The 22,068-nt window shown below is 38.2% G+C and overlaps 1 protein-coding gene across 1 annotated transcript in view; it reads left to right on the top strand.

The window, feature by feature from the left end:
- Positions 1-22,068, top strand: part of LOC149228226 (Noc2p family) — a 144,268-nt gene that overhangs the window by 71,017 nt on the left and 51,183 nt on the right. The window contains exons 5-7 of the mRNA XM_089378106.1: positions 8,526-8,649; positions 8,751-8,808; positions 8,934-9,031. Of these exons, the coding sequence (XP_089234232.1) occupies positions 8,526-8,649; positions 8,751-8,808; positions 8,934-9,031 (280 nt within the window). The remainder of the gene's footprint in view (positions 1-8,525; positions 8,650-8,750; positions 8,809-8,933; positions 9,032-22,068) is intronic.

Here is a 22,068-nt window from a genome sequence, read left to right as displayed (position 1 = left end):
TTTATGCCTTTATAAAAACATTTGCTGTCTTGATTTGTAATTTGGTAGGATAGAGAGACTCAGAACAAATCTGTTGTTTTGCAGCTACCGTCGATGATGATACTGCAGCCAAATCTGTTTAATGTGTCAAGATGTTACAATTACAAAAAGTATCATTTCTTTTTCTTCTTTAAATAAAAAGCATATGATTTTTTTCTCTTGAAAATGTTTTTCCAGTTTGGACTCAAAAGATGGCAGCTCTTTGTTAGAAATATACTCTTGATGGTTACCTTGTGATAATCCTCTTGAATGAACTTGTTTTTGTAGTTGCTGTGGTTGTTCTCACTACCTCAAATAGTTATCTGCTGACTGCAAGTAGAGGGAAATTTAATACTGCCATAAATTTGCAATGCTTGTTTTTGGTAAAAGTCAGACAGCCATAACAATTATATGGGCTTACAATAAAGAATTAAAAGGCTAAGGGAATTAAGTTTCTAGGAAGGGCCAATTATTGTGAAGAACTACAACCTGAGAGAAATGGAAAATAACTCTCTACTGCAGACTTAAGCAACTTGGTTATTTCGTTTGTTGTGCTTGCAATGTCTTCTTTTTACTTTCTATCAATATATTTTGACACAATCAGTGTTGCGAACATCGCGATTGGGATTAAATTGGCGTGGGTCCGAAATCGGAAAAAATCGGGAAAATCAGGGAAAATTGGTAAAAATCAGCTAAAAATGGCAAAAAATTGGCAATATACAAAAATATTATTTTTTTTTTTCAATTTTTTTAGTATCTAAAGCATCCACAACATAAAATAAATGCATTGACACATAAATATGATAAAATAACTAATATATAAGATGTGTAATATCATTTCTAGTGCTACATCACACATAACAGTGAATCATGTCCTGAATACTAAGTCTTGAGTCCCAACTCAGCCTCAAAATATCAACAAAAAATATAATAATGTATCTCATATCATGAGTCATAACAATGAAATGAACCAAATAACTAATACTACTGATTTCCTTTGCCCCTCTTGCGAGAAAATGCAACAACTTTCCCTCTAGATGTAGATGGCGGTGGAGCTGGCAGTGGACTCTGCTGTGCTCTAGAAGCTGAAGAACTAGGAGCTATAGGAGGTAGACCACGTCCTCTATTGGTGACAGGGGTAGGTGGTGTCACCTCCTCCTCCTCTACCCCCTCCACTACCTCTTGCTCTAACCAATCAGGGGCCGACTCCATGATAGGCCTCTCAGCCTCAACCCTCCATGCAACAGTGGTGTCAATCCCATCCAATGAAATGGCCTCGACATGAGCTGTCTTCTCAAGTTGCCTCACCCACAATTGAAGATTGTAGTAGACGTAGACTATGTCACTAAGTCGTTGGGACTCCAACCTGTACAAGGGTCATAAATTAATAAATTATAAATACACTCCAGTTGCGCTCGCATCCCGAGGAGCTACATGTTTGACTGAGCACTCGAATGGCAAGCCTTCAGAGATTGGGTACTCAACCACCATAGCTTCTCCATAATGCATCTACAACAAATAAGATAAACACAAGAAAAAAAATGAAATTTGAAAGTTGAAGCAAAGTATGAACTTGAAGAGACAATGAAATTTGAAACAAACTAAAGCTTACTTGGCATTTTAGTCTTTCTATCCACAACATCCATGTCAACTCTAAATGTGCCACTTGCCATCCTGTACATCTCCATTTCTTTGGAGATTTTTACACGTTCTGCTGGAGATGGCACCATCCTCCATCCTTTGAACACAATTGAAGAATTCATCCATGACCTCAACATCAAATAAGAAACCACAAGAGTATGCAAATGCGGGGTTCAAGTAGATCCCTGTAACATGAATGAGACAATGGAGTGTATTGTTTAATCGCTCATCAATCACTTCCCATAGGAGGAGTTGTTTCTCAAACCTCTCATCTCCCTTATCATCATAGTAGGTCCGAATGGATTCTTTGCCCCTATCCATGGCCTCATATAAGTAGCCCATTGCGGACTTGTCTCCATCAACTAATCGAAGAACCTTAACCAAAGGTTCAATAATGCTACACACCTCCTGCACTCTTGCCCATAAGCTTTCTTGGTATGAAACTAACTTGCATATGGCCTCTCCCTTTTGTTTGCGGCTAAATGCCAAAGCACACCACTCCTTTGAAAGAAACATTCTCTTCACGTCCCACATAGAATTCAAGAGGGATTGAACAGATGTGAAACTGGTGGCAAACAGTGTAATGGTAGGCACCAACTCCTTGTTGTTGGTGAATGTTGTCATCAAATGAAGCATAGATGCATGATTATATATAAATTTTGTAATGCTTTTTGATGACTCACCAATATCCTTGAAAAAGTGAATTTTTCCTATGTTCTCCAACATCAAATCAATGCAGTGTGCAGCACAAAGTGTCCAAAATAAGCTAGGATGCCTCTCCATAAGCATCTTTCCAACAACAACATAATTTGTAGCATTGTCCGTTATGACTTGGACAACATGTTGTGGACCCACCTCCTGAATGAACACATCCAACAAATCACATAATAACTGTGCATCTTTGATATGTGCAGATGCATCAACAGATTTCATAAACATTGTCCCCTTGGGACAATTAACCAAGAAGTTAATAAGGCTTCTACCCTTTTGATCGGTCCAACCATTTGACATCACAGTGCATCCTGTGTGTGCCCATGATGCCCTAAACTCCTCCAATCTCTTAGTGCAGTCAACCTTTTCATTTTGAAGAATGCGCCCTCTAAAGTCATCATAAGAAGGGACTTTGTACCCTGGGCTAACAATAGCAATCACATGAACTGTGGGTTGGAAAAATGGATTGTTCCTTGCAATGTTGAAAGGAATATCACTCCAAAGAAGAAACTTGCCCAACAACTTGTCAGCTTCTTCTTTCTCCCTTTTTTCAATAATTGAAGAGATAGATGGTTGTGAACCAGGTGTGGTTCTAGGAACAAAAAATGATGAGGTAGCTACAGGGTTGGTTGTAGATGTTGATGGTGAAGTAGAACCAGTACCACTCTCATGTTCACCTCCCAATCCTGACACTCTACTCCTTGCTAGTTGACTCTTCAGAGCTGACTTGGACAATTTGGTTTGCTCTATTTCTTCCAATGATCTGAGGGCTCTTCGAATGATTTTTGGATTTGTATTTGTGCAAGGCCCTACCTCATGTCCAGGAACTTGTGCAAGGTGATACTTCAATCTGTATACCCCCCCTGTCATATGATGCCCACATAACTTGCAAGTCAAATTTGATCTGTCAAACCCTCCATCAGGTTCACCAAATTCCCACAGAGGGTCCAATTTCCTTGGCATGTTTGTAACTTTGTTGAACTCTTGAGTTTTAATGTAAGATGAAGTTTGAAGTTTGAACCTAGGGCACACGAAGAATTGCAAATTAAAAAATTAAAATTAAAATTTACATACAACATTTTGAATTTTTGACAAAAAAACCCTCAACTCAATGCTACAATAATGGCAAAAAATACGAATTCAACCCAAGCAAAAATGATGGAAAAAAACTAGGGCACAAGAAGAAATTAAACGAATAAATCTAACAATCAAGTTTTTGCATTTTTGACCAAAATAAACCCTCTCCACTAAATGCAACAAAAATGAAAAAAAACACAATCAAATCCAAACAAAAATCATGGAAAATAAATTGGTGATAGAAACCCAAGGAAAAACAAGAAAAAAAAATAGCCAAATTTGATGCCAATACCTGAAAACCACGCTTGAAGAAACTTGGTCCAAACTTGATTTTTTTTGCTTGGGATGCTAAATTCCTTCACTTTTCAATTTTTTCCCCTTGTAGCTGTGTTCTTCTCCTCCTTAGCTCTCACTCTCGTCCTCTGTCTGAAAAAATGAGCAAAAAGAAAAAACCAAAAATCACTTTTAGAACTCATTGCTCCGTGGCCCCACAAGTTTTTGGGATCGGATCACGATTTTTTGTTTTTTCCAAAAAATCACGTTTTTTTGAAAATAAAAAAATCGCTAAAAAATCAATGATTAAATCGTTTTTGCGAAAAAATCGCGATTTAATCGCCATGTTTGCATCACTGGACACAATAATTCTCCTCATATTTAATGGCAAAGATATGTTTAACAAACTTTCATGCAATTATGAGCTCAACTCTAAGAAAGAAGTGCAAAGCCCTGTTCTAAGTTCACAAAAAAAATGCAAAATGGATTATTTACACTACATTCAACTGTATAATAACAATATGGATGGCCACTTTGCACAAGGTCTTGTAACTTTTTTTCCAAAGAAAAATTTTGGGCATTGAGGACCACCCACTGAAAGAAATTGGCCTCCCTTTGAGCACAAAAGCAAAAGATATTTTGCTGGTACCTGTCCAGCCCACTTAAGAACACCACATGGTTACTCTATTTGTAATAACCTTACCAAATAAAATTCCCAGATTCTAACAACTACAATTTTTAAAACTAATTTATCACTTTAATTCAATGTTCCACCAAGTTTCGGGGACGAGGAGGCGAAGGAGTGGGGATATGCAGGAGCAGCCTATGCAAAAGCTCCCCACCAAGTTTTAGGAAACGTGGGGGGACGTCGAGGTCTTAAAAACTTATAAATATAAAATATAAATCAGTGAATCATATAACTGAAACAAATTTAAAACGAAAAGCATGATCATTGATATCATTATCATATAAATTATAATCGTACATCATACATGTAATTTTGTAACTGTATAGTGTAACTACCAGTCTACTAACTTACTAACAATGCACAATGAAAATAAATTATAAAATTATAAATGTTTAAAGTTTTAAACTTTAAAATTTAAACCATATTGATGTTCCACTTCCAACTATGAATATTGAATAATATAAAAGTCAAGTCTGATACATGAGCGGCAACGTTCCATTCAACGAAGGAGCAGACAGAAGGTTGCTTGGTGATGGCGACAGTGTTCAGTTCAACGAAAGAGAAAACAGAAAATGAAATGTGAAATGAACATAATGTAAACCCTTCACGGTCGGTCAACAAATATTAAAAATTACGATTTTTTTGTTTCATAAAAAAATTTGCAAATCTTTTATAGGGAAACGACCCCTCAAGACCCCTTAAGACCCTTTTCACCTAGGAAACGACCCCAATTGGAGGAAATGACCCCTTTCAAGTTTCCTTGCGTACCCTGTTTTTTGGGAGCGTGGGGAAACGTTCCCCTCTCATCCCCAAGTCCCCGGAGCACGAGGGAGCTAGGAAACTTGACCCCCAGGTGGGGGGACGAGACCCCGTGGAACACTGCTTTAATTTATAGATACCTACCTGGCTTTAGAGTTTGAAGTCGATCCCGCGTTGTTGTAACACCCAATTTGCTCACGTTACCAAAAGACCAAAACCTCCCTGCCAAACTGGGCACAATCTCGGTACCCAGCTCCAAAGTACTTCAAAATTTGAAGTAATTTGGCCCCCGTGCCCAAAAGCTTCAAGAACAATCAAGGCTTCTCTCAATCTGTGGCCGTCTATTGTCAATTTCTCCTCCCTGCACTCCACCAGAAAGGCCCAAAAGATTCCCTTCTAAATCGCACCCCCTTCTCCTTATATTTCTCAGAACCATCGCCTTTCTTTCCTTTCCTGTTTCAGTGTCTCTGTCCCCGTTACGTGCAACTCAACATGCCCTTCTATCGACTTGAACCTTATTTGATTTTGTAAGATTTGATTGAGTAGGCTCATCTTTAAAAGATATGTTGCGTAGGATTAATTTGATTTATTAGTTTAGTTAGGGTTAACACTATTTTATTAATTAATTTTTTCATTAAATTAATTTACTTTATTTATAATTTTAATTAAATTATCTTATTTAGAATTAAATTATTTTATTTATTTTAATCAAATTAAATTTGTAAATTAAATAAATTTACTTCATAATTCACTATATTTTATATTTTCTTTTGATTAAGGATTATCATACATATATATGTATATAAGGGTGGTATACATATCAAGTACCTAACTTGATATATTCATTATATTCTGGTGAGATAGGAATTTATTTCGATAATCAATTCATTACCCTAACTTAGACATTTTCCAGTATTAGCCAGTATGTATACTAGTGCAATACATGCGGTTCATGCATATGTAGCTACAATATGGATGCCCCGTATGTATGCTAATATTCGCATTCTGTTTGTAATTGTAGGTGTGTTATTACACTATTCCAGAGCTTAAACATGTCAACTTACGAGACTTGAACCTGGGTGGGGAGGATTACAATGATTCTACCCAACCACCTAGGCTAAACTCAATTGAAAAAATGAAATTGAAGGACATGGGGAGTGGACATTGATCCACCTGTGTGTGCACATGCCACAAAATCATTTAATATAATCTCTTTGGGTGCAACTGCATGTTGGACCATTACCTCATGGTGCCCCCATGGCTTCAGGTTAGGCTTTCATGGGAATTGAACCTTGCTTAATGGTGAAACTCCTCGCTTTCCACGATTGTATCCAACTCCTTTGGGCTACAAGGTCTTCTAACTATATACAATATGCTACAAATATCACTTTATTGATTTTTTTTGTCTATTTATACTTTACAACAAAGAGTTAATCTTAATAAATAGTTTAGGCTCTAAACGCTTTTTTGCTATCACCCTTCTTAATGATTATAAGTTATAACCTGATCCTATGGAAGGACGGCTATATAAGATGTAGATAATGTTATTAACTCATGCATGGTCAATGCCAAGTGTTTTTCACTATGATATCAAGGAGTAGATTGACTGCAATGACTGATCCAATACAGTTCCACCAGATGGGTCCCATTTGTCATCGTCGTCTTTCTGAAGTATTGTCCTGCTATAATAAGTACACACTTTTAATTTGAAACCTTCAAAGCTGATCTTGAGATGACATGCAATAACAGGGAATTCATCTTATTGATTAGGGATAATCACTTTGAGGAAGGACAACTTACTTGAGAAGTGTGGCCTCTGGGGAGGGTCTACTGCATAAGGAGGATGACTTGCATGATAAAATCAATAGAGGACTTGCTTTTGGCATTCATGTTTTTGGCATTGTGCGTCGACTGTTGGATGGAATAATATTCTTAACAAATTCAGTTATTAGTTAGATTTCCATCTAGTCTAGGAAATTGTACACACAAGTCTCACAGCTGCTAATATACAATTTAGGGTCCTACGAAGGAGCATTATCTGCAGTCTTTGTACATGCACAAAGGAGCCTTTCACTTTGGAGGAGAGATTTCTTTACTGGAGAAAGTCGCCCTTATAAAAGAAGCTAAACCCTTTATTGGATTGCTTTTTGAAAATATTATTTATACGTTGAAATAAGTAACACATGACAACAATTGCTCATGGATTAGTCTATATTTTCATTTGGATTATTGGTATGTTATTCTGTAATATGTCAACCCTCATATTGCTTAGTCTTCTGCCTTTGATTATTAGGTGGTTGGTTGAACTTTGTGATTAGAATAAATTTGATGACCTTTTTTGTTTTTTTGTTTTTTGATACAATGCATTGACCTTGAGACAATAAAAAACATCAATCTTATCATTTCAAGTTTCTTTCTTAACTAGGGTTCATCATCTCATTCGTAAGTTTATCACTAAACCTTTAATTCGGTCTATGCTAGTGCCAAACATATTGGGTTGTCCTTCCTCTTCACATTATCTGATTTTGATCTCTTAGGTATGTAAATCAGAAATACGATTATTTCCATTAGTTACCAGTATCTGAATAATTTACATTGCCAGTAATGGGAGGACAAGTTTATGTCTTCTGAAATTTATTTCACAATTAACATATAAAAGGCTTGGTCTCCTTTGGAGCTCCTGGCATGTCCATGCATTCTAATGTCACTGACAAGCTGAGAAGGCTGCTACATAGTTATTAACAGTTAGTAGCCACCTAAAATTCTACAAGTAAAACATATTTATAGTGGGGGAAAATGTTGTGCATCATTTGATAAGCACTTCTTTTTGAAAAAACTCATATTGAGTCATCCCTGTTTTCTGAAACTTCATTTTAGTGATCTGGTACCAACATTGATTGTGTCAAGATAACAAGTTGTATTGGAGCAAATCTGATGATAGAGCCACGATATACCTATCACAAACTTTGTTTTCCTTTTTCGGACCATTAATATGCGTCCAAGTCCTTGATTTCTGACACTTGCCAGAATTCATCTATATTATCCAGCTTGAGATTTTTACATTTTTCCTTCACATGTTGAAGACATTGGTGTTGGAACCAAGTGCAATCAATAATCAATTTAGCTGGGGCAGTGTTTTAAAACTGAGATGTTTGACATTATAAGCTACAATACTGGGTAATTGATTTGGAAGCAGCTGTATTTTTCTTCTATAATCTGGCATGCTTTGTATTGATAAGAATTGTAGTGACATAAAGTTGTAGGTACTAGGTGGTAAACTCTACATTGAAGCAACACGATTTGTGTTTCTTTAAACACGACATTTACTTCTTTCTATGCCTTTTGACTTCGGAGACAGGAAGTTGAGAAAAATGAAAGTGGATGAACTAATGGAGGGGAACTTTATGGATAATATAAGCACTGAAGATGAGGGAAATTTAGTCGAAGGTGTCATTTCTCATAACGATGAGGTGCACTCTAAGGTTGGCAGTTTTTCATATCTCAGCAAAGAACTGTTGGCTGCTTATATTATGTGGACTAGTATGGTTATATTCATTGACGGCCTTTAGGTTTCTTTGTACAGGATGGTAAGGACTACATAGATATCACGCCAGATGGACTTGATGAGGATGATTCCAAAGGTGTGAGGATTTTTTTATTGTCATGGTGGATTTCATAGATATTTTCAATCCAGTACTTTGCTTATGATGTTTGGAGAAACAATCCTCGGGGATGTTGTTCACTCATACAATTGTTTTGACTGCAGAACAGGAGGAAGATGACAATGAATTTCCGGGCCAAAAAACGAAACATCTATCTGAGTCTCGTAAGCACAAAAAGCAGTTAGAGAGACTCAAGGAAAAGGTCAGATTCTATACATGCTTAAGTCTTCACATGTGTACATAGATCTCAGGAGTAATGGTTCATTAAATATAGAAATTGCTAGTGACCAGATTGAGTTATAACAACAAATAATGAAATTATTGCTATGTAATTATGTAATTTAATTCTGCATGAGTGGATATTTTACCTCATATTTTTGGGTTATTGTTATCTTTTTCTTGAAAGTCAATGCTCATCTTCTTTTCAAAGTAAAAACATTGGCACTAGCAAGGAAAACCAATTATCTTCATGGGATATTAGAATGTTTGAAGCTTTTATAATGCATTATTTTCTTTGTACTAGCAGACTTTGATATTTGTGCTTATTATAATTTTTAGTGCTTTTAAGTTAAAGCTTCTATTCAATTTTCCTAGAACTATTCTTTAAAATGTTGTCTTGCATCGGAGATAGGCTCCTTATGTTTTCCCCTTTCTTGTGGATTGGGTAGGAGGTTAAATGTCTCCATTTTCTTGTAGAGCACCTAGGGTAATCAGGGTGCTCACCCAAGGTAACTAGTGGTTCATCCCTGCACCTACTGTTTCTTGAGATGTTTAGGAGATACCAGGGCAACCTAAATTTATCACCTTTAAAAAGCACTTTTTTTCTAAAAACAAATGAGAAAAAAACTAAGTTATTGTTAAGACACTAAATTTAATCTAACCTACAACCTAGGATATTGAATGCTCTCCCCCCTTGCGCGTTGAACAGTTGGACACTTGTTTAAGTGTCAGACACTTCTAGGACATGTTTCTGAGAAAAAACTAAGTTATTGTTAAGACACTAAATGTAACCTGACCTACAACCTAGCATATTGAATACTCTACCCCCTTGCGTGTTGAACAGTTGGACACTTAAGTGTCAGAAACTTCAAGGACATGTTTCTTGTTCATGTTTCCTAATTTAGGGGCTCTACACCTCCCTTGTTGGGCACTTGCGTTCGCGTATCCTTCTATCCCAATGGTAATGTAACCTGACCTACAACCTAGGATATTGAATACTGTACCCCCTTGCGTGTTGAACAATTGGACACTTAAGTGTCAAAAACTTCAAGGACATGTTTCTTTTTAATGTTTCCTAATTTAGGGGTTCTACACCTCCCTTGTTGGGCACTTGCATTCCCGTATCCTTCTATCTCAATGCTAGGTAACTTAGCCTACAACTAACCATCTAATGTAACCTTGACTAAATCACTAATATCTTTTTAAGTCCCTTAACATGGGAACATGGGTTTGTCATGCAAGGGGGTATGGGGATACAAATGAACGTGCGTGTGTGTTTTATTCAAAGGAAAACTGTGGATTCCCTCCTCTTTCTTGGAATAGGGATACAATATAGTGTGAACGGCTGGCTGCAAGTGTTTGTTGTCTTGATTGGAACTCGTGATGGCCCCCTTGGCAACATGTCTTTGGTGGATGGTCCAAACTTTGACTGATTGAGTGATCCCTTGAGGTTCTTTTTTAAAGGAGAAACATGGGTTTGGGTTTTCATCCCTACTTATATGTGCGTAGATTACAAGATCATTCAATATAATCCCCGTGAGTGCAACTATACATTCAACAAATACCTTAAGGTGAATTGGTGGCTCTGAGAAAATCCTTAAGGGGAATTGAACCTTACCTAATGGTGAAAATCTCCTTGCTCTTCACCATTGGATACAAGCCCTTTGGGAAAACGTGTGTGTGTGTGTGTGTGTATTCTTTTTGAATTCTTTGTGTTGCTATGTAAAAATGAAATTAGGGTTTGATTTTGGAAGTTTCAAAAGTCAAATATAAAAGTTAAGATTTAGTTTTTAGTCCAGGTTTTGTATTAGTAGCAGGGTGCAATTTGAAGACCGGAATTTTGGATTCTTAGTGTATTGTAGTGAAACAATGTCCCAGTTGAAGCCAATACTAACTTCTAAATGTGGAGTTGGAATCAACTTCTTGGATTAGCCCTATTATTGCTCAAACTAGTACGATTTACAAGGTTTAAACTAAGCTTGCTAAACAATGAGTACTATTAGGAACACACCCATTGTCACCTCAACATATTTCTCTTAATTCAAGCTAACTCCTACAAAACACCAAGGGAAATATCCCTACAAACACACACTCAACCACAAGTAGATCAATGCCTAAGTAAAAGTATATGGAAGAGGTAGGAGTTAATTTAATAACAAAATTTGATTTGATAAGAGATGTAACAATAGAACTAAGTTGCACGAAACGGGGAAACGGAAACGAGTTTCCGAAACGGGAAGCGATACGAAACGCGACCTCCCCAAATTTTGGAAACGAGGAAACGCGAATATATATATATATATATATTAAAAATATTTAAATATTATTAATATATATATGTGCAATCATAAAGCATTAATGATACATTTACATTATATGATTATAATTTATTACATTTAAACATTAAGATTAAATTTACATCACATTTACTCATGAGTCATGAATAATCACATAATGAAAATAAAAATATAGGAACTGGAAAATCCAAAATCAGCCTTTATTTATATTAGTATATGAGGTTGCAAGTACAATAAAGACTATAAGGCTGCAAGAACTATAGAGACAAGTCACAAAAGACTAATCCTCATCATAACAATCCTCATCAAAAATAGAAGCAGCAGAATGCTCAACAGTGGATGGTGGTGCTGAAGAAGATGATGCACCAATTCCACTTCCAGAATCGTCCTCAATATTCAGGGCAGCAAGAGAGAGATCCAAATCAGGATTTTCTGCATCCACATCCCATTCTTTAGAAGGACCACTGTTGTATTCTGGACCCCTACGAGATGCAAGGCGAAGGTTGGAGTGCACATAAACAAGATCCTCTGCTTTCTGTGAGCCCAACCTATTGCGCTTCACAGAATGAATAAAACCATAAGTGCTCCAATTCCTTTCTGCTGATGAAGAGCTTGCCACTTGTGAAAGAATACGAATGGCAAGGCTTTGCAAATGTACACCATTTGCTCCATGACAAATCCACCACCTAACTGGATTCATGGTGCTTCTCTCCTCCAAAGCTGATATATCTGCATAATCATCTATTCCTTCTAGCTGATATATCTGCGTAATCATCTATTCCTGCAGCAAAACTGGCAAATTCCTCCTTTACCTCCCTATGTAGATGAGAAGGAAACATTCTCATAAGTGCTTTTTTCACCCCAGTAGCCACCTCTCTATCCTTATGGGGTGCCTTCCTCTTCCCATTGCTTTTAGCAATAAGCTCCTCATCATAAAATTTAGGGTTCAAAGCATGTGCTAAAGTGTGCAATGGTGTATTGAAATTGTTCCACCTGTCAACAATGATTTTCTTGATCAAACTAGCAAAATGATCATCAACAAACAAAAGTTGTGGAGACTCCTGCGAAATGATTTCCATAGTTTTCTCAACTATGGAATCCATGCCATCATATACCTCTCCCAAGAAAGGTTGGTCAGTGTCAGCACTCCGGAGAAGCTCAAATGCAGGGGTTGTGAACTTTAGCAAGAAATCTACCTTGCTCCACCAATCCTCATCAAGGCACAATCTACGCACCATAGATCCCCGCTCTGAATCTGCTTGTCTCCACTCAATCCAAAGTTGACTCACCACCATAGAAACTAATGCTTGCTTAACCTCAACAAGGCGGCGCAACATCACGAAGTTTGAGGCATATCTTGTCTCAACAACTTTTAACAACTCCAATTTGGAGTACTCTCGAAATATGGCCTGAGACTGGTGGTGGTTGGTGATGAATTTGATAATCTCCCTTGCTTCCCCTGTGACTTCCTTTATCCAGGAAACTTTGTTGTCGATCTCCTCTAAGATCAGATTCAGATTATGGACAATGCATGGTGTCCAAAAGATGTGGTCATACCTCCCCTCAATAATTAAACCTGCAGCTTTGCAAACTGGTGCATTATCCGTGATAACTTGCACCACCCTGTTAGGCCCTATTTGTTCAATAGCTTTTATAATAACATCAGCAATGAACTGTGCATCTTTCACCTCTCCTGAGCAGTCTTCTGCCTTGATAAACATTGCTCCTTTGGGGGAAGTGGCAATGATATTTATCAATGGTCTGCGCCTCATATCTGTCCAACCATCTGAGACTATGGTAACCCCAAAGCTACTCCAGGAAGAACGAATTGGAGCTAAAATGTCCTCCACAAGTTCCTTCTCATTTTTGAGAAGCTGGGTTCTGACTTTCTCATAGTTGGGCCCCTTGTACCCTTGAGGAGCTTTGTTAACTGCCCTTATCATATCTTGCCAGTAAGGAGAGCGAACAACATTGAATGGGATACCACATGCATAAATGCACCTAGCCACTCTGGAATCAGCTTCTTCTCTTGCTTGCACATTCACCAATCTAGCAATTCTGCTATCCTGAACTGAATGGGATGCCCCTGGGCCTCCGGTATTTTTGGGTGCTGGTTGTTCATGTTCTTGAGTGTGACCAACTCTCCTCTTTCTTGCTTCAGCTACAATCCTTGGCTCAATGTTAGATGGAGCTTGAGTAAGGTCATCATGCCCTCTCTTAGTACCATCCGCCTCATCTTGCTTTCTTTGATATGCCCTCCTTACCAACGGATCTGATGTTTTTGTGCAACCTGAAATCCCCTGTCCTCCTCCATGCAATAGATGCGCCTTCACTCTTGGGTAGGAGCCCTTGTACGTATTATTGCAAAGATTGCATCGCCATTCCCATGAGCCACCACCTCCACATCTTTGAAGCTTCGTCACATGCCTCCAAAGAGGATAATATTCAGCCCTTGGGTTGGCCCTAGGGCTTGAAGTTGCAGCTGCACTTTGGCTGGAAGCCATTGCTGCAAAAATAAATTAAAAAAACAAATCTGTAAATAATAAAAACGTTTTTCATATTTTTCGCTGTATAAACCCTAGAAAAATTAAAGAAATAGTAAGAAAAAAACTAAGAAATGAATGTGGCTTACCCAAATTAATTTTCTGTGGCTGAATCTACCCTAAAATGCCAGAAAAGAGGAGAAATATGGCTGTAGCTGAGTCAAATCTGCTGCAAAAATAAATTTAAAAAACAAATCTATCAATAAAAAACGTTTTTCATATTTTTGGCTGCCTAAACCCTAGAAAAATTGAAGAAATAGTAAGAAAAAACTAAAAAAATGAATGTGGCTTACCCAAATTAATTATCTGTGGCTGAGACTACCCCGAAATGCCAGAAAAGAGAAGAGAAATATGGTTGTAGCTGAGCCAAATCTGCTGCTACTGAAATCTCCTGCTGAAATCTCTTTCTCTTGCTGCTGAAATCTCTCTCCTGCTGCTGAAATCTCTTTCTCCTGCTGCTGAAATCTACTTTGCTCACTGCTCAAAACACCCTAGCTGAAACAACTGCCAGTCTCCAAGAGAAACGACTTGCTGAATAGTGTGATGAGAGAATGAGACAAACTGCTCTTTTATAACTTTAGAATAGGTTTCTAGAACATCCTGGAAACCCTAAAAAATTTTTAAAAAAATAAAAAAATAAATAAATAAAAAACAACTGTTTTTTTGGGGAAATGTGGACCGTACGGCCTGGAAACGCGTTTCCGGCTGTACGGCCACGTTTCCGTTTCGGGAAACGTGGCCGTACGGTCGGAAACGCGTTTCCAGGCCGTACGGTACGGGGAAACGCGTTTCGTTTCGTTTCCCCTGGGGAAACGACCCCTAGGGCCACGTTTCCTGCAACTTAGCAATAGAACTATATTGCAGACTAGCAAAGAAAATAATTACAATAAATTTTGAGAAATAGTTTTGTAAAGAGGTTTGATTGTAAATTGTTGGAATAAGGATGATCCCTTTTCCACAAGAGTCAAGTATAGGGAATTATGTCCATTCGTAGATTTGGTATCACAATGCTCGAGGTTTCAATACTAGGTGGAACATCAAGGATACAACCCTAAAACCAAAACAAGACAGGAAATGGAACCAAAATCCTACAAGGACGAGTTCCTATGGAATGAATCCTCCAACCAATGTTGCTTGATCCCCCCCAAGGATCTAAGGACAAAACCTCATCCCATAACGATCCACGATCGATCCTCTAGCGGAACTGCGGATCCGTGGTTCTGTTGTTTTGAGCGTTGAAATATGTAACTAGGTTCAGTCTTCATAATGTCTTATGTACTATTGATTTTATGTATTTGATGTAATGAGAAATGAAAATTATTATTATTTTTATAGCATGGGTTTCATGCTCAAGCTCAATTTGTTTTAGGTCAAGCACCCATTGTGTGCTTCTAGGATTTGTCATGGAGTCTAGAAGTCATAAGAGTCATTGTCATACGTCATGGACCCTATTGGCATTTTATATCATGTAAAAAGAATTTATTGTAAGTCAAAAGTGTCAAAAGCCTCCCTCCAAAGACCAAGTCGGCCTACAAGAAGATAAGTCGACCTACAAAGATGAAGTTGACTTCATTAGGTTGTTCAAGCCTCACAAAAAGGGTATATATAAGTACAATCAACCTCTTTTGAAGAAGAGATCCAAGAAGTTCAATCATAAGGACAAGAAAGAGACCTAAAGGGTTAGCAAGTAAGAAGAGAACAAAAGGAAGAGAGATCGAAGTTTGAAGCATTATTCCATGCGTGTGAAGAAATTAGGGCAAAATTTGTTACAACAAGGACAAAATTGTATTCATCTGAAGGAGCCGAAGTTTAGTGCCAAGAAGATCAATTTTGGAAGCTTTAATTTCTAAGAAGGAAGAAGCATCCTAAGTGAAGGAGAGAGAAGTACTAATTTCCCCTCTATCACCTCACGTGCGAAAATTGCAACTGCTGCAATGGAGGCTGAAAAGTTGTAGACTTGAAGCAGTAGTTGAAATTCTGAAATAGAGGCCGAAATATGAAGATTGAAACTGTTTGACTAAGTGTTGACTTTGTGGGAATGAAGCTCATCCGTAAAGAAGGTTGACTTGGTCTTTGAGGGGTCTTGGTTTTGGGTCTAAGGTCTTGGAATTCGTCATTTGAAGATTCTATAAGAATAGAAGAATTCGTATGGTTTTCCTCTCTAGGAGAGGTTTCCGCCATGGTTAGCAACCTATATCTTGTGTCCACTTGTTCTATTGATCTTCATAGTTTGGTAACTGTTTAATGATAAGAACACTATAATCAAGTCAAGAAGAAGCTAATTACAAATAGATCAAGTTAAATTAAAAGAACATCACAAGCAGTTATAAAAGTAAAGAGAAATCACCCTAATCTAGCTGCCCTTGATTTCTCAACATTGAGGCAGTTCCTGGAAATCCAAAACCGCGTCGACCCGATTTGCGATTCCAGATTTTCGATCCGCGGATTCAAAAATAGATCCGCCGCGAATCCGTGGATCACGAGTGGATATGAAGGGAGACGGGTAGTTCCACGGGGACATATTTCTAATTTTTATTTTTTTATTTTTTTCTCTGACTTAAGGTGGGTTGGGGTGGGGTTATAATGGGTTTATAGTTAGGGAAATGATAGGATGGGGTTAAGAGACATTTCTCCCTCTCATTTCTTCTTTCCTGCATCTTTGGAGAGCTTGGAGAAGTAGGAGACGAAAGCTTGGAGAAAAGAGCTTTTAGGAGAGCTTGGAGTGGAGGAGGAGGAGCTAGGAGTAGCTTGGAGGAGCTTGGAGGAGTAAAGAAGGGCTTCCATATATAAGAGCTAAAGAGGTAAATGCAAACCCTAAACTCCCACTTTTTTTGTCATTGTTGTTTGTATTTTTTCTCCTCCCTCTCCTACTCTTTCCCATTCTTTCTTCTTGCTCATTTCATTGCAGGTTGTCAATCTATAGTGATATTCCAAAATGGTGTTCTTTTGGCTTATACATATCATTCCACTTTTGGTATTCATGGTGTTGATGGGAGTAGAAATAGAAGGGGAGAGGAAGAAGATGATAGTGGTCCCCTTATGAGTGACCCAATGTATGATGAGGAGGAAGGGTTTGAAGAGGACATTGAAATGCAAAAGGGGAAAGTTGGATTGAAACCCTCGTGGAATTATGTGACCAAACTTGAGGGTGGAAAGGTGGTGGAAGCTACAAGTTTGTGTGCCCTCATGGTTGTCATGGAGGAAAATCATATAGTGGTTCCTATACTTGTGTGAGGGGCATCTTTGTGGGCTGTAGGATAGTGATTAGAAAAAGGGTCCCATAGGGATAGCAGTTTACCCCAAGGTTTCAATGGAACAAAGAAGAAAATTTATCCAAACAGAGGAAGCTGCACAAAAAAAAGAGACAAAAAACTCATTTTGAATCAAGTGGAACTGCAACCTATAGATTTGGTAGCTCATCTCCTCATGATACTTCTGCAACTTGTGAAAATAGAAGAACAATAGAGGATTTCTTGAATGTTGCTGGGAGGGATGATGTGGATGGAAAGGTGGTCCGGTTTCTTTGTGCTTGTGATGTACCATTCAATATGCTTCGCTCTCCCTATTGGCATGATATGGTTAAGGCCAACAATGAAGCCCCAAAAGGACAAAAGAGCCCCAACTATGAGAAATCTAGAATTGTGTTATTAGAAAGAGAAAAAACAAAGGTTCAAAGAGCTTTGACACATTTTACAAATTAGTGGGTGGATTGTGGGGTATCCATTATATCAGATGGTTGGACAAATGTTAGAAACCAACATTTGATAAATGTTCTTAGTGTTTCTGCTAGCGATGCTGTGTTTCTCACAAGTCATTTCTCCTCCTCCATTAATGCAACTTCCCAAAATATTGCAGATCTCCTATTGAAATCAATCAAAGATGTTGGTCCTAATAATGTGGTTCAAGTGATCACTGATAATGCAACAAATTGTAAGGCAACAAGAAAAATTATTGAGCGGACTCGTCGACACATCTTTTGGTCCAGGTGCTTGGTGCACACATTGAACTTTTTGATGCATGATATTGTGAATCATAAAGAACATGTATGGATTAATGAACTTTACAAGAAAGGGAAGCAAAACATTAAATTTGTCACAGGGCATATAAGGGTAAACTACTTTTATGGCACTTACTCAAAGTTGTAGTTGCTTAAACGTTCAAAAACAAGATTTGCAAGTTATTACCTCACCTTTAGGTGGCTAGTGAAGGTGAGACAAGCTTTAACTAATATGGTGATATGTGAATCATGGGATGACTTTAATACTAATAGAGATGGTGCTAATGTAGTCAAGGTCACTATTCTTGACAATTACTTTTGATCGCAGATTAAATATGTTTTTCAGTTCACCAAACCAGTTTATTACATGAGCAAATAATTGGGGAGGTGTATGAGCAAATGGATAGCATGTTGGGGCAGATTAAAGACATTGTTGAGCCTAGAGATATCACCTTGCACAATTATATTCATGCAGAGGTGGAAGAACGATGGGAAATGCTTAGCATATGTTTTGACACCTAAATACTATCATCCATCATGGCTTTTAACACCAACATCTATGGGGGGTGGGTAGAGAGGGGGGAGCAAGAGAAAACCACACCTAAATCAAGAGGTTCTATATGGTTATATGAAAGCATTGGATAAATTAGTCCTTGATGGAAGCAATTGAGCAACTATACACTTGGCACTAGTCCATTTGGGAGTAGTCATGCAATTAAAGATTGAGAAAATTTCTCTTTTCTTGAGTGGTGGAACATGCATGGAGTTGCTACTCCACTTCTACAAACTTTGGCATTGCGGGTGCTATCACATGTGGTAAACACTTCTTTTGCAGAGGGGTGTTGGAGCTCTTATTCTTTCATCCGCAGTGTTAAAAGGAACATGTTAAATTTAGATCGCGCAGAGAGCTTGGTTTATGTTCTCTACACCTTGTGATTGTTGTCCCATTACTGTGAGGATGCAAAGAATGATAAAGACCTTAAGCTTTGGGACAAAAATCCAAAGGAGGCCAAGTTGGACGATGGAGTGTTGTGATTAGAGCAATTGGAAGATGCTCTTATCCAGGATGATGATGATCTAGTTGAGATGCCACCCCATTCGGTTCCATTGTTCCTAAGTTCCATTCTTCAACACCAACAACAGGGGCTTCATCTTCATTAGTTCCACAACTTCCACAACCATCATCTTCTTCACTGCCACTACGTGGACTCTCACGTAGTGTTTGTGGTGGAAGGAGGAGAGATTAGTAGATATATTCACAATTTACTACTTTTGTCATAAATTAGACTTGTTGTGAATTTGAACTTTTCTGTCTTACTCTTCCTAGTTCAGTGTGTACTTGGTTGTGGCCAGGTGGCCTATTTTGTAAACATTATTATTTGAATTTTGGACATTACTCATGTTGACAGTTGCTCACTTGCTAGATAAGTTATTTGATTATTTTATGATTATATCTTCTAAATGCTTTATGTTGTATGGTATGCTTAAAAATTTGATGTATGTTTGTAATTGCTAGAATCTAGATGGTTGATGCTCGAATAATTAATCATCAATGTACAATGGATGCCATATCTATCTTGATTTATGTATAAATATGTATGTTTTCATATCTTCTACAACTAATTTGGTATTTTGGATTTTTTTTGAATATAAATGCAATATATATAGTAGATGCTTCACTTCCTAGATTTTTGGAAAATGACGCTTTTGATGCTTCGCTTGCAAAAAACGTCCCCTCTTCATCCCTGCTTCGTGTAACACTGATTGGTAGGCCTTAGAGGCCTCACAATAGCCCACAAATTTGCCCATTTCAAAGTAGGGGTCCAACTTAGTCCTCTTCTCCATGGGAACATGGACATATACCAATCTATCGAAGGTGCACAAATGGCTCACATTCAGTTTTACTCTTGTAAACATCTCCCCAGGAATCAAGTTATCCTGTGATTCTACACATATGTAGCTGTATTGCAGGCCTCCACCCACAAGAACATAGGCAATTCCCGATCACAGATCATTGCCCTCGCTACCTTCGATATGGTTGTAGGGTACCATGAACTCCTTCTTAATCCCTGCCGCCCTGCAAAAACCCTGGAACTCGTAGGAGGAAAACTCACTCCCATTATCTGATCTCGACACCTTAATCTTCTTCTCGGTTTGGTTCTTCACAAGAGCATTGAAATCTTGAAACCGATCGAAGACCTCACTTTTGGTCTTCAGGGAGTAGATCCAAGTCTTCCTTGAAAAAAATCATTGATGAATGTTGCGAAGTACATACCCTGTGATTGACTCCAAAGACATATGACCACAAATGTCTGAGTGCACCAAGTCTATCACTTGCTTAGACCTGGTTTCGTTGTGATGAAACAGAAGCTTAGTCTACTTGCTTAGTGCACATCCTTTACACACTCAATCTTGCTCCACCCTTACCTCTGGAAAACTTGTATCCATTCTCCGTAATATACGGGGAGTCCTATAGTGTGGGTGTCCCATCCTCTTGTTCCAGATCTCACTTTGGTTGTCACTCTCATTTATGAGAACCTTCGCTGTCTGTCCTCTCAACAGATAGAGATTTTTCTCCCTTCTCCCAATTACTTGCTTCTTTCTATGATCAATTCCTTTCGTCCCAACAACCACTTCACCTCCCGTGAAACTGACTTCTAGTCCTTCATCTTCTATGGCCAAAACTGAAAAGAGATTCTTGTCCAAGCCCAATTCAAAAAGACTTAATTCACCTCGCTGATACCACTTGAGTCCATCTAAAACTCAATGTTGCCAATGCCTTCTACTGCGTACTTGGCATTATCACCAAGCTCTACATGTATATTGCTAGTATCCCCGATCCTGCTAGTAAAAATATCTCGAGATCTTGTCGTGATGGATGCTCCACTTGTGAATATTCCTTGAGTAATTCACATTGCAATTCTCCACTATAGAATTATGGCACGGAAATAAAGTTATGGAACTGAGAAATAGATGCACACATACAATAAAATTAACACTGTTATTTTGGACAATTGTCCTCAAGAAAACCCCGAAGTGAGAACTAGTGTAGCAGATGAGGGTTTTATTATTATGCAAGATATTTAGAGAATTGCAACTAGATGTCCAACTGGCAATCCTCCGATTGGAAATATATTGGGAAAATCCCTTTCCCTCACAAGTACTCGATCTAGCCTCTTTGGCAAACTTGCACTTCCCAGCTAATTTGCACTGCTAGACTGGAAATGCGTACTGCTTTTTAGAGAAAATTCGTTGTGTTGAGAAATCTATAGGGCTACAATTAGGATGATTTATCTTAAACTTGATAACTGCTTGTGATGTATTTTTACTTTTCTTGATTATTAGCTTCTTCTCTTATTATTGTATTGTTCTTATCGTCAAACAACTACCAAAACAAGAAGATCAACAATATATAAGAACACAGGATGTAGGCTGCAAGCCAAGGCCAAAAGCTCTCCACTTGAGAGGAAAACCCACAAATCTGTTCTCTTCTTATAGATTCTTCAAATGATGAATTCCGAGACCTCTAGACCAAGACCAATACCCTTTCAAGATCAAGCTAGACCTTCTTGATGATGCGCTTCTTCTATCGAAGTCAAACACAATCAAATCTCTTCCAGTTGCACAACTTCGATCCCCAGCTACAAAATTTCGGCCTCCATTGCAGGTCTGAAATTTTCGACCACTGCGACAGTTGTTGCTATCACACGTGTGAGCTACTCTAGGGCTTCCAAGGCTTCCTTTGACCTTCGCTTGGATTGCCTCTTCTTCTAGGGCTTGTAAGTGACCTAAGAGTCCCTTCTTCGACCTACTTTCTGCAACTTTCACAACTTAGATCTTGCAGCTGCAAACCTTAGCCTTCTTTTCGCGCTTGTGTGTGTGTGTGTGTGAGAGAGAGAGAGAGAAATAACCCAAGAAATTCGTCTTTCGTCCTTTTATCCTTCTTCGCTTGCCTTTCTTCTACTTCTCCTTCACTTGGATGATGAGAAGTGAGTGAGTATCCATAGGAGGTCGAGTTCCCTCCTATATATAGGCTTCCAAGGAGGACGACATGCACTAATGAGGCCAACTTCTTAACTGCTAGGCCGACTTGGTCTTGGAGAGTATTTTGACACTTTTAAATACAAAAATAATTCTTTTGACATGTTACAATGTGCCCAATGGGGTCTTCTTCATATGACAA

The sequence above is a fragment of the Pinus tabuliformis genome, chromosome J, assembly GCF_031772625.1.
Source record: "Pinus tabuliformis cultivar Carrire ecotype Pingquan chromosome J, CPIR1, whole genome shotgun sequence".
Lineage (NCBI taxonomy): Eukaryota > Viridiplantae > Streptophyta > Pinopsida > Pinales > Pinaceae > Pinus > Pinus tabuliformis.
The sequence above is the reverse complement of the archived record's forward strand: the minus strand, read 5'-3'. Positions and strand labels throughout refer to the sequence as shown.